General features: G+C 39.5%; 1 protein-coding gene across 1 annotated transcript in view; it reads right to left on the reverse strand.

The window, feature by feature from the left end:
* Nucleotides 1–13,815, reverse strand: part of LOC107584616 (protein hinderin-like) — a 31,826-nt gene that overhangs the window by 17,625 nt on the left and 386 nt on the right. The window contains exons 2-4 of the mRNA XM_016271328.1: nucleotides 13,210–13,310; nucleotides 12,957–13,072; nucleotides 3,224–3,348 (exon numbers count right to left, since the gene is read on the reverse strand). Of these exons, the coding sequence (XP_016126814.1) occupies nucleotides 3,224–3,348; nucleotides 12,957–13,072; nucleotides 13,210–13,310 (342 nt within the window). The remainder of the gene's footprint in view (nucleotides 1–3,223; nucleotides 3,349–12,956; nucleotides 13,073–13,209; nucleotides 13,311–13,815) is intronic.

Genomic DNA, 13,815 nt, shown 5'->3' on the forward strand with positions numbered 1-13,815 from the left:
GTGCACAGTCTAAACTCAAACAACACACCATTTTTTTTTTAGTGTCGGTTAGTGAGTTTTCTTGTTTTGTTTTAGCTTTAATATTTTTAGTGACAGCGCTTTGAAGGGGATGAATTTACAGATGGAACTTCTCTGAGAGGGTTTTAGTGTGCTGACAGGTTAACAGCTATAGATGCTAAGGTGTCAGCATGCCAAAACCCCTCTCTGAGAGGCTGCTTCTCTAAATCCATCCCCGTTAAAAGCATCACCGCTAGAGCCATCAAAACAGCGCTTCTGTAACAAATTCACCTTCAAAACATTTTAAGGCAATTACTGTTGGACTTCAAACCACTTGCTGTGAGCAACGAACCATTATTATGAATAATCCAGAGATCTATGATAGTTTTGAGCAATAAAAGAAGGCAGATATTTAGGCTTTTTATTTGTTGAATATCTGATCATTACTCTGTTCAGAAAGGATGGGTCACTGGTTGGCATGAAAGATTTGCATGAAAGATCTGTGGTGTAGGCAGCATCACTGATTAGGAGTTCTAAAGTATTTTGTCGCACCACGCCACTCGCGTCCGATGTAGACACAGTGTAACATTGGTTTTGCTTTGTTTCACAGAACTAATCGCTGCCTGGGTTGCGTACGTATTTGTGGGGCGGAGCAATCAAAATAGGGGCAAGACCCTTTTGGGGTAGGGGCGTATTTGTTTTGGTGATTTCAAATGTCAAAATAGGCTACCAGAAATCACTTACCCCACCTTTAACCACTGATTTCTAGTTGTTTCCTCTTTTGAAAGGACAAACAAAGTAGTTTCACTTTCACAACGAAACACACAGCATCACACACAGCGGGCTAGAGTGAGCGGCGGCCAGCGGGCTTGAGAACAGCGCGGCCGGCGGATTCGACGAAGGAGCGGCCGGCGGGCTTGCGGCAACCAAATGTGACGACTACGGGCTGGACTCCACTTCATCCACGGTGAAAGCCGATCCGGCGATCCACTGCGCGAAGTTGATGTATTTCCTCAGCGACCAGCACGGATCAACTCTAGGCATGACGAAGTGAATATCGTCCTCTTTTGGAAGGCCAAACAAAGTAGTTTTGCTTTCACAACGAAACACAGCGTCTCCATGACAACAACACTACAGCGAGAATAAAAGATGCAAATCTTCCCACATCATGACGTAGACATGTGGGGGCGTGTTTATATCTTTATGGGTTTGAGACTTTAGTCTTTGCAACTTAAGGAATCTTATCTATTCACAAACAGCTTGTAACACTCCAAAGAGAAAGGAAAACTTAAAATCGCATCATATGACCCCTTTAACCAATCTTCTTCCATTAGAATTATATTCGCCTCCTTCTCCCATTTTTCTTTAACATATAAGGTAGAGTGAGACTTAGAGGACTGTATACATGAATATATTTTTGACACCAGTTTCTTGTGAATACCACCTTTATATGCATCAGCAAAAACGTTTATGAGACTCAATTAATTTTTCTCATTATTAATATTTTTATTAAAGTGAATTCTAAGCTGTAAATATCTATAGAAATCGTGTTTCTCTAAATTATAGGTATCAATAAGATGGATGAGATTTCAGGTTTGAAGTCTCTATCATATGTCACCCATCTTAGCAGCCGTGCTTGTCTTTCCAATTTCAGAGTTTTGCATTCTTTGAATCAAGTATTAAGAGGAACTAATGTCCAATTGCTTAATTTGTTAAGTGTACATAATCATAGTAGTTTTGTCCCCTAATAAAGAAGGGAGAGGAAAGTCTAGCTGTTTGAATTCTAATTCTATAATCGTCAATACCAGCAAACTAGATATTTTAATTGTGCTGCTTTATAATAATCCCCCAAACAGAGAAGAGACAGTCCTACCCTTTCCTTTGGTAATTGTAGTGGTTTGAGTCTTACCCTGGGTTTCTGATTTTTCCATATATATCTTGAGATCATTCGGTTCCAGTCATTAAATATATTTTTTTGGTATCTCTACAGGTAGTGATTGAAAGAAAAACAATAATCGAGGTAAAACATTCATCCTTATAATTTCTATTCGATTATACAAACTAAAAGTTAAGAGTTGTCCAATTATCCAAGTCTGCTTTCACTTCCTTCGTAATAGATCCATAATTAGAAATATACATTTTAGCCAAATTCTTTGGTATGATAACCCCCAGGTATTTAATACTGTTTGTTTTCCATTTCCTGTGGTGAATAATTAAGAGAGGGTTTGGGTTTTGTGTAAATTTAGTTTATATCCTGAATACCAACCAAACTGCTCAAGACAAGACATGAGTTTAGGTAAACTGGAATCTGGCTCGGAAATAGTCATAAGAATGTCATCCGCATACAGGCATATTTTGTGTTTGGTTTCTTTCATTGGAATTCCTAGAATTTCTGTATCTTTTCTAATTGCCTGAGCTAATGGCTCTATGAATAGTGCAAAAAGCGTGGGACTCAAGGGGCATCCCTGACGACATCCCCGTTCCAGTGTAATCGGGTTAGAAACATTACCATTTATTTTAATCTTGGCTGTTGGTAAATGATATAGCGGTTTAATACTTCTTATAACCTCTTCATTAAAGCCAAAACGTTGCAATACTAAATACAAAAACTCCCATTGCACCGAGTCGAAAGCTTTTTCTTTCGACTCCAGGCTAATTGCCAGGGATTTGGAAGTATTTTTGCTCATGCTCTCGAACAAAAATAATGCACGTCTCACATTATCATGTGTCTGCCTACTTTTAACAAATCCAGTTTGGTCAGTATCAATCAAATCAGGAATGATATTTTCTAATCTTTTAACTATTATTGAAGCATATATTCTATAATCTATATTTAACACTGAAATAGGTCTGTATGCACCACATTCTGTATTATCTTTTCCAGCCTTTGGTATCACAGATATAACTATTTCTGTGATTTCCTGTGTTACCAATTGGTTTTGTTTCATTCCTACCGATGGTAAATCTAGAGATTCCAAAAAACTTTTTATAATTAAGGGGCTAGCTGCTTCTGGTTGGGAGTATAGTTTCTTATAATATTTTTCAAAAGACTGTGATATTTCTTCTGGTTTATAACACATTACATTGGTTTCAGGGACTCTGATTTTAAAAATGGACCTGTCCATTTGTTGTTTATGGAGTTTCCGCACATGTTCAGTTTAAGCCATTTCTGGCCTCTCTCTATCGTGCTCTCCCACACACAGGCACATTCTCTTTTAGTACTCACCTTGCTGTGGGAGCAGGACTGATTGAGCAGGGTGATAGACTTGTTGAGTTTCTCTTGCTGTTGGGAGAGGTACTGCTGATAGAGTCCCAGCAGCTCCTGACACTCTCGGTACTGCTGCTGCAGGCCTGTGCCGTGGTGTCAAGGGTCAACATGCACTGAATAACTCTGCCGCTTTCCCCACTTAGACTAAAACTCTCTCCCCTCCCAAGCCAGACATGGTAATCCATTTCCCACACTGTAGTGTTGCCAACCTAATGCTGAGTAGGCAGGAGACTTTATACAGAAGGTACAAAAATGAAAGAACCTCCCTCAGAGTAGTGCCCCAAAGGTAACCAGTAGCAGTAAAAGCAAGCTGTATGTCAAGTTAAATACTCAAATGTTTTTTTGAAATGTCCAAAGTTGATGTTATCAAGCTTAAGAGGCAAAATCATTCATATTTCAAGATGCTTTCTTGGTCTATATCGGTAGTTGAAAGATTTCCAAGTGGTCTGTTAGTCAACTGAGTGATTAAACAAACTGAGTGACTAAAAAAATAAATAAATGAAAAAAATATATAAAAAGGTAATTTTTACAGTATTTAAAACCGCATGTTCTGAGAAAGCTGGCGGTTTCCCTAAGATTTGGGGTGTTATTCAGATGGCTAGGCAAATTTGTTTGGACGCAATTCATTTATAACTTTTTTCAGATCTGAAAAAAATCTGAATTGGTATCATGCAGTTTTGGTGAGAAAAAAAGTGGTTCAAATTGAAATAAAATAATTGACAAAAAGTACCAACCCTGAATATTGTATAAAACCACAGTAATTCATGTAGTACTTAAAAATGCAGGTTATCATTTAGAAAAAGCTGGTGGTTTTTCTAAGATTGTGTTTTTTGTTTTGTTTTTGGTTTGTTTGTTTTTTTACAGATTGCCATGCTAATTTGTTTTTATGCAATTAATTTATCATCTGAACTTTTTTCAGAAAATGCAAAAAAAACAAATGCTATCAAAATTTCGGTGAAAAAAAAAAAAAAGTCAAAATACAACTGGAAGGGTACAATCTAAACATCCTAAAATAAAAATTTTAATTGAATAACATAGGGCATAACAGGAAAAGCTACAAAGAACTGGCATTAAAAATGTCTCCCACAGAGAGCTCGGTTGCCCAGTGTCCTTATATCAAAAAGAGGAGGAGACCGGTTGGACTTATTCTCTGGCTCCTGACATATCAGTCTCTCTGGCTGAATCCCAGCCGTCAATACCTGGAGTCATGTTTGAGACTTTCTGAAAAAGTGCACAGACAGAGAAGAAAGTGAGAAGAAACAGCAGCACCACTGAGAAAAGACAGAAATGTTTCTTCGGGGGAGGGCTTCACACACTCCTCCATCTGGGTCTGGCTGGGCAGGGGTGGGCAGGATGCCAGGCTATGAGACAGAAAGAGCTGGCACACATGCAGCATTGGGCAGAACTCAACTGATCTGGAGCATAACCACAGCCACGGCGACTGTGCCGACTAATGAAAGCGTGACGTACGCTCGCTTACTCTCACACGCTCTGCAGAAATCCATTCGGTAGATCTAATTTTCCAACGTGGAAAGCAATAATGGAAAGCGACTTTTTTGGTCTTTCTTCTTAATAATCAGCCTGGCTGTAGAGCACAACCCGCTCAGCGATCATCATAATACCTCAAGGCCCAGGAACTCCAGAGGGACAACACAGATCAAACTGACTGAAAGTTAGAACGTTACAGAGATTATTTATAGTCCTCATATCTCCGTTATTACAATGTCAATATGCACGAAATCCAGCCTCTGCTCAACAGCCTCTCAATCCAATACACATAAGATAAGCGTGGTAAATCTTACCTTAAAACAAAGGCTATTATTAAAATCTCCAGAATACTGCACAATGGAAAAAGAAAATGGAACTTCACAAATACAAACTTAACCCACAAGAGGCCATGCACTAGTGAGTCTTACCATGGTAAAAGGGGGGTGTCAATGTGAAGCTGTATAATTACAGTGGCTTATTGGTTTGAGAAAGAACCAGGACACTAATGTCCAATAAATAATTTAAAGGGGTCATATGAGGTTGCTAAAAAATAACATTATTTTGTGTTTTTGGTGTAATGAAATGTGTTTATGCGGTTTAAGGTTAAAAAAACACATTATTTTCCACATACTGTACATTATTGTTTCTCCTCTATGCCCCGCCTTTCTGAAACGCTTCGATTTTTACAAAGCTCATCGTTCTGAAAAGCGAGGTGTGCTCTGATTGGCCAGCTATCTAGTGCGTTGTGATTGGCCAAACAGAAATGTTACACCCCTTACAGGGATTAAAGTTCCGTCGCTATGACAGATTTCCATCAGTTCATAAAGACAGTCACTTGCTTCATTCCTGAATGATTCAGCTGTTTGAACGAATCAATTGAATGAATGATTCAGTGATAAAATCAGTGACTTGTCGCCACCTGCTGGTGGATTTAGTTACATTTTTAACGTATAATTTCAGTTATTTGAATCATATTTCTGTACTCAAAATTTTATATTTAAAGCATTAATCTCCACATGAATTTAACTGCACCCATATGACTTTCTTCTGTAGAACGCAAAAGAGGATATTTCAAGACAACACTGGACCCCATTGACTTTCTTTGTATGGACAAAAAAAGGTGTTCTGCAAAGAAAAGGTCATGTAGGTCTGAATCACTGCACTCATGCAACCTCTGAGCCTCATTAAACGTCTGAAAATGTACCTACAGACGTTTGAATCGTCAGTGGCAAATCCTTTAAATATGAAAACGTACTTACAGGCTGCAAGTCAGCATTATTTGTCAGAACACCGGCATTGTAGGCTACTCTCCCAGGAAAAAGTCCTCGTCCTCCGTAAAATGCGTTGCTCACATCTGAATATTTGGTTTGAACTGTTCTGGAACAGTGTTGTAAATACAACTTAACCACTGATTTCTAGTTGTGTCCTCTTTTGGGAAAACCAAACAAACCAGTTTCGCTTTCACAACGAAACACAGTGTCTCCACGACATGGCGGCGGCGGCAACAATACTACAGTGAGAATGTAAGTTACCCCTTCTTTCTTTGCGTGAACATTTGGGCGGCGTTATGCAAATCTTCCCACACAGTGACGTAGACATGGGGGCGTGTTTAAACGAGGCGTTTTAGGAGGGCGTGGACAAGTCTTAACTGTTATAAAGAAATTCTCGTTGGGTTTGAGACTTTAGTCTTTGCAACTTTAGGGATCATATCTATTCACGAACAGCTTGTAACACTCCAAAGAGAAAGGAAAGCTTGAAATCGCATCATATGACCCCTTTAAAGGATGCTTTTGGAAGAAAAAGTTGCTAGGGTAGTCTGAAAAGTTGCTAAATTTAGAAGAAGTAGATGAAGAAGAAGAGCTGCTGTGCTGTAGCTTCAAATTTTTGGCATGTCTAGAACAATTCTTACAAGTATAACACGACGTAGCTGGGCGCCGCGGACAGACACCAAACGGCGCCGCCAGTGTGCCTACACTCATAGAAAATAAAGAATTAGAATTTTAAAGACGTGACGTGACGCGACACGACGCGACGCGATGCAATGCGATGTGACGCTGCGCTTCTCGTCTGGTGCGCGACCTCCTGAAATGCTGTTTTTTTTCACCTCCGTGCCCAAACGTCTTTGTTTGGGCGGTGTGCCTACACTCATAGAAAATAAAGAATTAGAATTTTAAAGACGTGACGTGACGCGACACGACGCGACGCGATGCGATGTGACGCTGCGCTTCTCGTCTGGTGCGCGACCTCCTGAAACGCTGTTTTTTTTTCACCTCCGTGCCCAAACGTCTTTGTTTGGGCTTCCGAAAGCGGATGATGTCAGGAAACAGTGGTTGCAATTTACTTTTTAACTCTGTTCCTGAGCATTATAACCCCAATTTGCTATTGTGTGCTGTGCATTTTACTGAGGACAGCTTCCACAATACGAAGGAGAACAGTGTTTTTGAAAAAAAGTTTTTGTTGAAAGAACGTTTAAGCTGTTCGCCAATCACAACGCACTGGGACAGCTAACCAATCACAACACATTTTGTTTTTCGGAAGGCAGACCATCATCAAAGCAGGAACTAATCGAGCCGTTTGTGCCAGGAGTGCCGGATTCGTCAAAAAGTTTTTGTTGAAAGAACGTTTAAGCTGTTCGCCAATCACAACGCACTGGGACAGCTAACCAATCACAACACATTTTGTTTTTCGGAAGGCAGACCATCATCAAAGCAGGAACTAATCGAGCCGTTTGTGCCAGGATGGGGAGAAAGGCATTTTAATTATGTAAATTATGTGAAAAATAATGCATTTTTCTAACCACCAAGCATGAAATCATGTTCTAGTACACCCCCAAAACAAAATCAAGACTTTGTAAAAGAGCATAATAGGACCCCTTTAATTACAGATTTGCTTCTCATTCAAACTGACAGCACTGAATCACTGATATCAGTCAATCAAATTTTTTATATAACAAATTCACATGTATGTTTGAATACTGAAAGTAGTATATAAGTTAGCAAAATATTACCAAGATGCAAGCAATAGCAAATATTACCAAGATGCAAGCAATAGCATGCAACAAAACAAACTGAAGAGCCTCTATGACCCATATGACTTTCTTCTGTAGAACGCAAAAGAGGATATTTCAAGACAACACTGGACCCCATTGACTTTCTTTGTATGGACAAAAAAAGGTGTTCTGCAAAGAAAAAGTCATGTAGGTCTGAAATAACATGGATGAGTATATGATGAAAGTAAATGATTAGTTTTCGTCCTTTGGTTCCATTAATGCACCATATTGCTTGGCAACTGTGAAGAGATTGTTATAAATACTATAAATACAAATACTATATTACTTAAAGGGGTCATATGATGCTGCCAAAAATAACATTATTTTGTGTATTTGGTGTAATGAAATGTGTTTATGCGGTTTAAAGTAAAAAAAAAAAAAAAAACATTATTTTCCACATACTGTACATTATTGCCCCGCCTTTTTGAAACGCATCGATTTTTACAAAGCTCATCTGTCTGAAAAAGCGAGGTGTGCTGTGATTGGCCAGCTATCCAGTGCGTTGTGATTGGCCGAATACCTCAAGCGTGAGACAGTCATGTTACGCCCCTTAACATACTGTGATGGCGTGTCCCAGCCAGAGCGACGACACAAAAACATTAAAACCCATTACAAACGAGGCATTTGTTGCATCCAGTGGGGACATAATTACTGAATATAATGACTTATACTGTCTTTTTACGAGCTGTGTTGCATCGCGCCGTGCCGCGTAAACATAAAACCCTGTCTGCATTTGTGATCAGCGAAATGACAAACAACAAGTGCTACTCCACACTGCCCAAAACTCACGTTTGAACCATCAGTGGCAAATGATAAAAGAAAACGTACTTGCATGTTGTTTATGGAGTTTCCGCACATGTTCAGTTTAAGCCATTTCTGGCCTCTCTCTATCGCGCTCTCCCACACACAGGCACATTCTCTTTTAGTACTCACCTTGCTGTGGGAGCAGGACTAATTGAGCAGGGTAATAGACTTGTTGAGTTTCTCTTGCTGTTGGGAGAGGTACTGCTGATAGAGTCCCAGCAGCTCCTGACACTCTCTGTACTGCTGCTGCAGGCCTGTGACTCTTGACTCTTAACGTTTATAAAGAATATCTCTTTGAATTTGAGACTTTAGTCTTTGCAACTTCACAGATCTTCTTTATGCACCAAGAGCTTGTAACACTCCAATGTTCAGTTTAAGCCATTTCTGGCCTCTCTCTATCGCGCTCTCCCACACACAGGCACATTCTCTTTTAGTACTCACCTTGCTGTGGGAGCAGGACTAATTGAGCAGGGTAATAGACTTGTTGAGTTTCTCTTGCTGTTGGGAGAGGTACTGCTGATAGAGTCCCAGCAGCTCCTGACACTCTCTGTACTGTTGCTGCAGGCCTGTGACTCTTGACTCTTAACGTTTATAAAGAATTTCTCTTTGAATTTGAGACTTTAGTCTTTGCAACTTCACAGATCTTCTTTATGCACCAAGAGCTTGTAACACTCCAATGAGAAAGGAAAAATTTAAATCGCATCATATGACCCCTTTAAAAAAATCTTACAACCTCAAACTTTTAAAAGGTAGTGTAACTCCACATAAGGTCAGGTCATTGTTCTAGATGGTCAGATCACAAAAAGAGAGTTCAACGACTCAAACTGACTTTTAAAGCCGGTGTTATAGTTTCCGCATGAGCAATCCGGACAGCGCGGGTGCGGACTACTTGTATTTATACTACCGAAAGCATACGCTGATGGTCTGCTCGGCGGACGTGCTCCATACATGCGCAGTAGATCGGCTTGAACAGTAAACAAACATGTGAACAAACAATTGCCCACAGTTATTGCACATCTGGCTGGCATTTATCTTGTTTTATCGACGGATTGTACAGGTTCAAGTAGCAACGGTCTTATTCACACAGCCTGCGCAGTTGGTGCTTTTGTAGCCTACTGACCGCGCGTAGGCTACAAAAGCACCAACAAAAAATGGGAGGCACGCGGATGTCCATGCGGAGCCTCTGCGCACACTCTCTGATGACGATTTTTACGTCACGCATACCATAGCGGACATTAGCAGAATTGCGCACATGGAAAGTATAACACAGGCTTAAGTCTTTGTTAAGGATGTAGGTGGAAATATCTAACCTAAATTCACAGGGTTTATTATTGTAGCTCATTCAAGATCATTGACTGTCTAAAATGAAATGATTCAAGGGGATATCAAATCCTGAAGTGCCAACAAACACTGTCCTTCATGACAGCTGGATGTCAAACCACTGTGTAATAGCAGGTATGAAATGAGTAACTGTTCAACAAGAACTCTTACCATAAATAGGCCTCTCATTTATAATGAGAACAGAGAGCCCGTCTCGTAGATAAAGCGCATCGAACACAGGCATCTACCTCGCAGCTGACGAGAGGCTTCTGATACTATGATAGACAGGTTGGGCGTAAACACACATATTAATACATTAACAGAAGGGTGTGCGGGAACGCTCAGCGCCTGGTAATCTGGAGCGACTGGAGCGGGACTGATAAGATTCTCTCCCGCTTCCCGCAGCGCAGGCACCTCTGTTGGCTGCCGGCCAATCAGAGCTCATTCCGAGGGCCTACATCAGGAGAAAAGAAAGCTGCAGGCATGGTGTGTCTCCACCCCCTGTCCAAAAATACACAAAATCAGAGTTTGCATTCGATATTTCAGACAGCCGCTGTCAACATGATTCACTCCCCTGTCAGCTGGCGCAGAAATAAAATAATGAAATCCACCTCGAGGTACAACAAAATTGTGCCGAGGAGAATATTTTACGGGGCTTCTCGGCCGGATGGTCTGCATGTGTAGGTTGAGATGTAAATCAATAGGACAGTTCACACAACCGCACGCTTCGATTTAAATAACAGCGAAAATGACTCACCAAGCCACTGATGATTTGATTATTTATATATCGTGAGACTTCATTTGCTGCGAGCATGTGGTTTATTACTTCCAATTATTAGTGTGTCTACAAAACTAATTGGTCATAAACAATATGCGAGCAGTGAGTTTGTGATTAAGTGGAATTTCTGTGAGAGTTTAAACCCCACCTAAGCTCATCCCACTGGGATGCATGGACTCGGAACTAGTCAAACAAACTATTACAAAAGGACTTGTGCTCCTCTGATCCATCCGCAACATTCGGAAAAGTGACCACGCAAACTTCAATAAGATTAATGATATTGATGAATGCATTCAACTTCTCCTTTGTGTCTTCCATGCGTCTTGATGTAAATTCCTTGTGAAGAACAAAGATTGTGAGTTTCTCTGTAATAGAATCTACCGCTCAGAGACGTGGTGTAGAATGCCAAAGACACGCTTGAGAAAATTCTAATTTCATTCCGTACATGAGCTTCAAATTCTTCCTACGCACAGAATGTAACTTATAATTTTTTCCCCCTCCTACGGAGATATTTCCTCTTGATAATCGCAATCCTGGCAGATGAGATAGAGACGATGCGTGCAATTATTCTACACAGACCCTCATAACTCAGTTTGTCTTTTTCCGTCCCCCTTAACCTTTAAGAACAGCTCCATGGGCCAGCATCTGTCTGATACCTTTAGAGACCATCCTGTCTCCGCAGGGGGCTTTCATAGAGTTTGTCTTGCACTACAATCTCTTTTTAATGGAGTTTTGAATTTTAGTGGAAATGCCAGGCCGTGGAGCCAAAGTGCATTTAATTGAGTTGAGCCCGCCTAATTTCTGAGCTCGCCTGCCAAATCTGCAATTTAGCAGTCTGCGATTGCTCTTCATATTTCACAGTGTTGGGTGAAACTGATGGTTCGCCATGTCTTTTGACCAGAGCAAGATAACCAAAGCTGGCAGAACCTCAAGGAAAAAAGGGAGCATCCGAACTGTGCGAAGTTTGTGATGTGCCAGCCGGATGACAGGTTGGCACGAGAAGTAACCCACGCCGATCCCAGTGGTCATGTGATTGGTGCCAGCTCTTTCAATTTCAAATGAAAATTAAAAGCAGTTCAACCCAAACCAAGGACGGGTCTGATCCCTGAGCTCAAAAACTAGCATCTAAAAGAGTAAATATTAAACGTAACACAGTGTGAATTCTCTTTGTCGTTTGTCTGTTTCACACATTTCACACAATCTTGCTGCAAATAAAGCCTATTTCATCTTCAATGAAAAGATTCAATATTAGTGTCATCCAATATGACACATAACGCCAAAGAAAGTGAATCCTCACCCCTTCAAGTGCAAGTGTAATTCGAAAAGCATCTCAATTACATCCTGTGGTTATATTGCTCCTATAACAGTCACGACTAGGCTGAACACAGATCCACTGCTTAGACAACACTGCCCCCTGTCAGTCTAATATACACAACAGTCTGAGTCAACGTATTGTGAATTGCACTACCATTCAAATATTTGGCATCAGTAATTTTTTATTAAAGGAATTAATACTTTTATCCAGCGAGGATGGATTAAATTGATCAAAAGTGACAGCAAAGCCATTTATAACAGATTTCTATTTCAAATAAATGCTGTTCTTTTGAATTTTCTATTGATCAAAACATCCTGAAAAAATGTATCACGGTTTTCACAAAAATGTTAAGCAGCACAAATGTTTTCAACATTGAAAATAATATGAAATGTTTCTCAAGCAACAAATCAGTATAATTATGTAAGTATGATTTCTGAAGGATCATGTGATTGGAGTAACGGCTGCTGAAAAATCAGCTTTGCTATCAAATCAATAAATTACATTTTAAAAAAATATTAAAATAGAAAATGGCTATTTTAAATTCTAATAACGTTTCACAATATTACTGTTTTTACTGTATTTTTAATCAAATAAATGCAGCCTTGGTGAGCATAAGAGGCTTCTTTCGAAAAAATTTTAGAGATACCAAACTTTTGAACAGTAATACATTAATCAAATAATTTAAAAAGTTCACATAATAATGAATATGTTATGTATGATTCTGAATTAACATCTCCAGGAAGGATAACAGCTAATATATGTTTAATATATAAATAATTACTGCCATTAACAGAAAAAAAAATGGGGGGGATTCCCCACTGACTTCCCAAGGGTTTTCCATTAAAATGTAATCAATGTTAATTTGGTGCAATTGATGGCATCATTTAAACTCAACCAGAACATTCTTACTGCTTCCTTGCTTGTCTTAAAAGGATACTTTCTCTCTCTTGTATGATGAGTTGGTTTTGTTGCTCTAGATGTTGGATTTTATTCTCAAACGTCTCCTGTTCATCCCTGAGTTTCTGTACAGATTCCTCTTTTTCTTCACTAACTCTGAAAAGAAACACAAACAAAACAGATCAGATACACAGCTGTATCACTATGCACAGAAAATCACATTGGCTTGAAGGCTACTGTAATCATTCATTCAGTCTAAAAAGTTTCAGATCACTATAATGAGAGGACTTTACCTGGCCAGCTCCTGGATGAGATTTGCAATCCGACGCTTGTCCTCTGGGCAGAGATCCTTCAATGATGGCTTACTTCTGGCTTGAGCAGTGCTGAAGAGAGTCTACAGTCCAAAACAGACACTTTTAAATGTTATTTCCACACATCTATAGAACACAAATTTCTATACAACTCAAATGAACAAACCTGGTTAGATTCTTAGTACATCCTAAAAAATAACCTTGTGAATTTATGACTGCCAAAGAGAATTAGATTTGCATTTCCTGAAGGAAATATTAGTTCATGCAAGGTGATGTTTGATAAAGACATAATAATGCAAATATTAACAGTTTTGCAGAGTATATGCAAAACAACACATTGTCGAAATTGATTAGTTGACCAATCTGTTTTATTGAAGCTCTGAATTATTAAGCTGGTTTCAGGTTCACAATGCCCTGCTTGGATGTATTTCTTAAGGGGACATTTACAAAAACATGGGTGTCAAGATGGGTGTCAACTTTTAACCTGACATGTCATTCTAAAAAAATGCAATACTCATGGCACAAAACACTAAAAAAAAAAAGATTAGATTCCCAAAGATTAGTATGCACAAAATGTCTGAAATCTAA

Source organism: Sinocyclocheilus grahami, unplaced genomic scaffold (assembly GCF_001515645.1).
Source record: "Sinocyclocheilus grahami isolate Dianchi unplaced genomic scaffold, SAMN03320097.WGS_v1.1 scaffold61.1, whole genome shotgun sequence".
Lineage (NCBI taxonomy): Eukaryota > Metazoa > Chordata > Actinopteri > Cypriniformes > Cyprinidae > Sinocyclocheilus > Sinocyclocheilus grahami.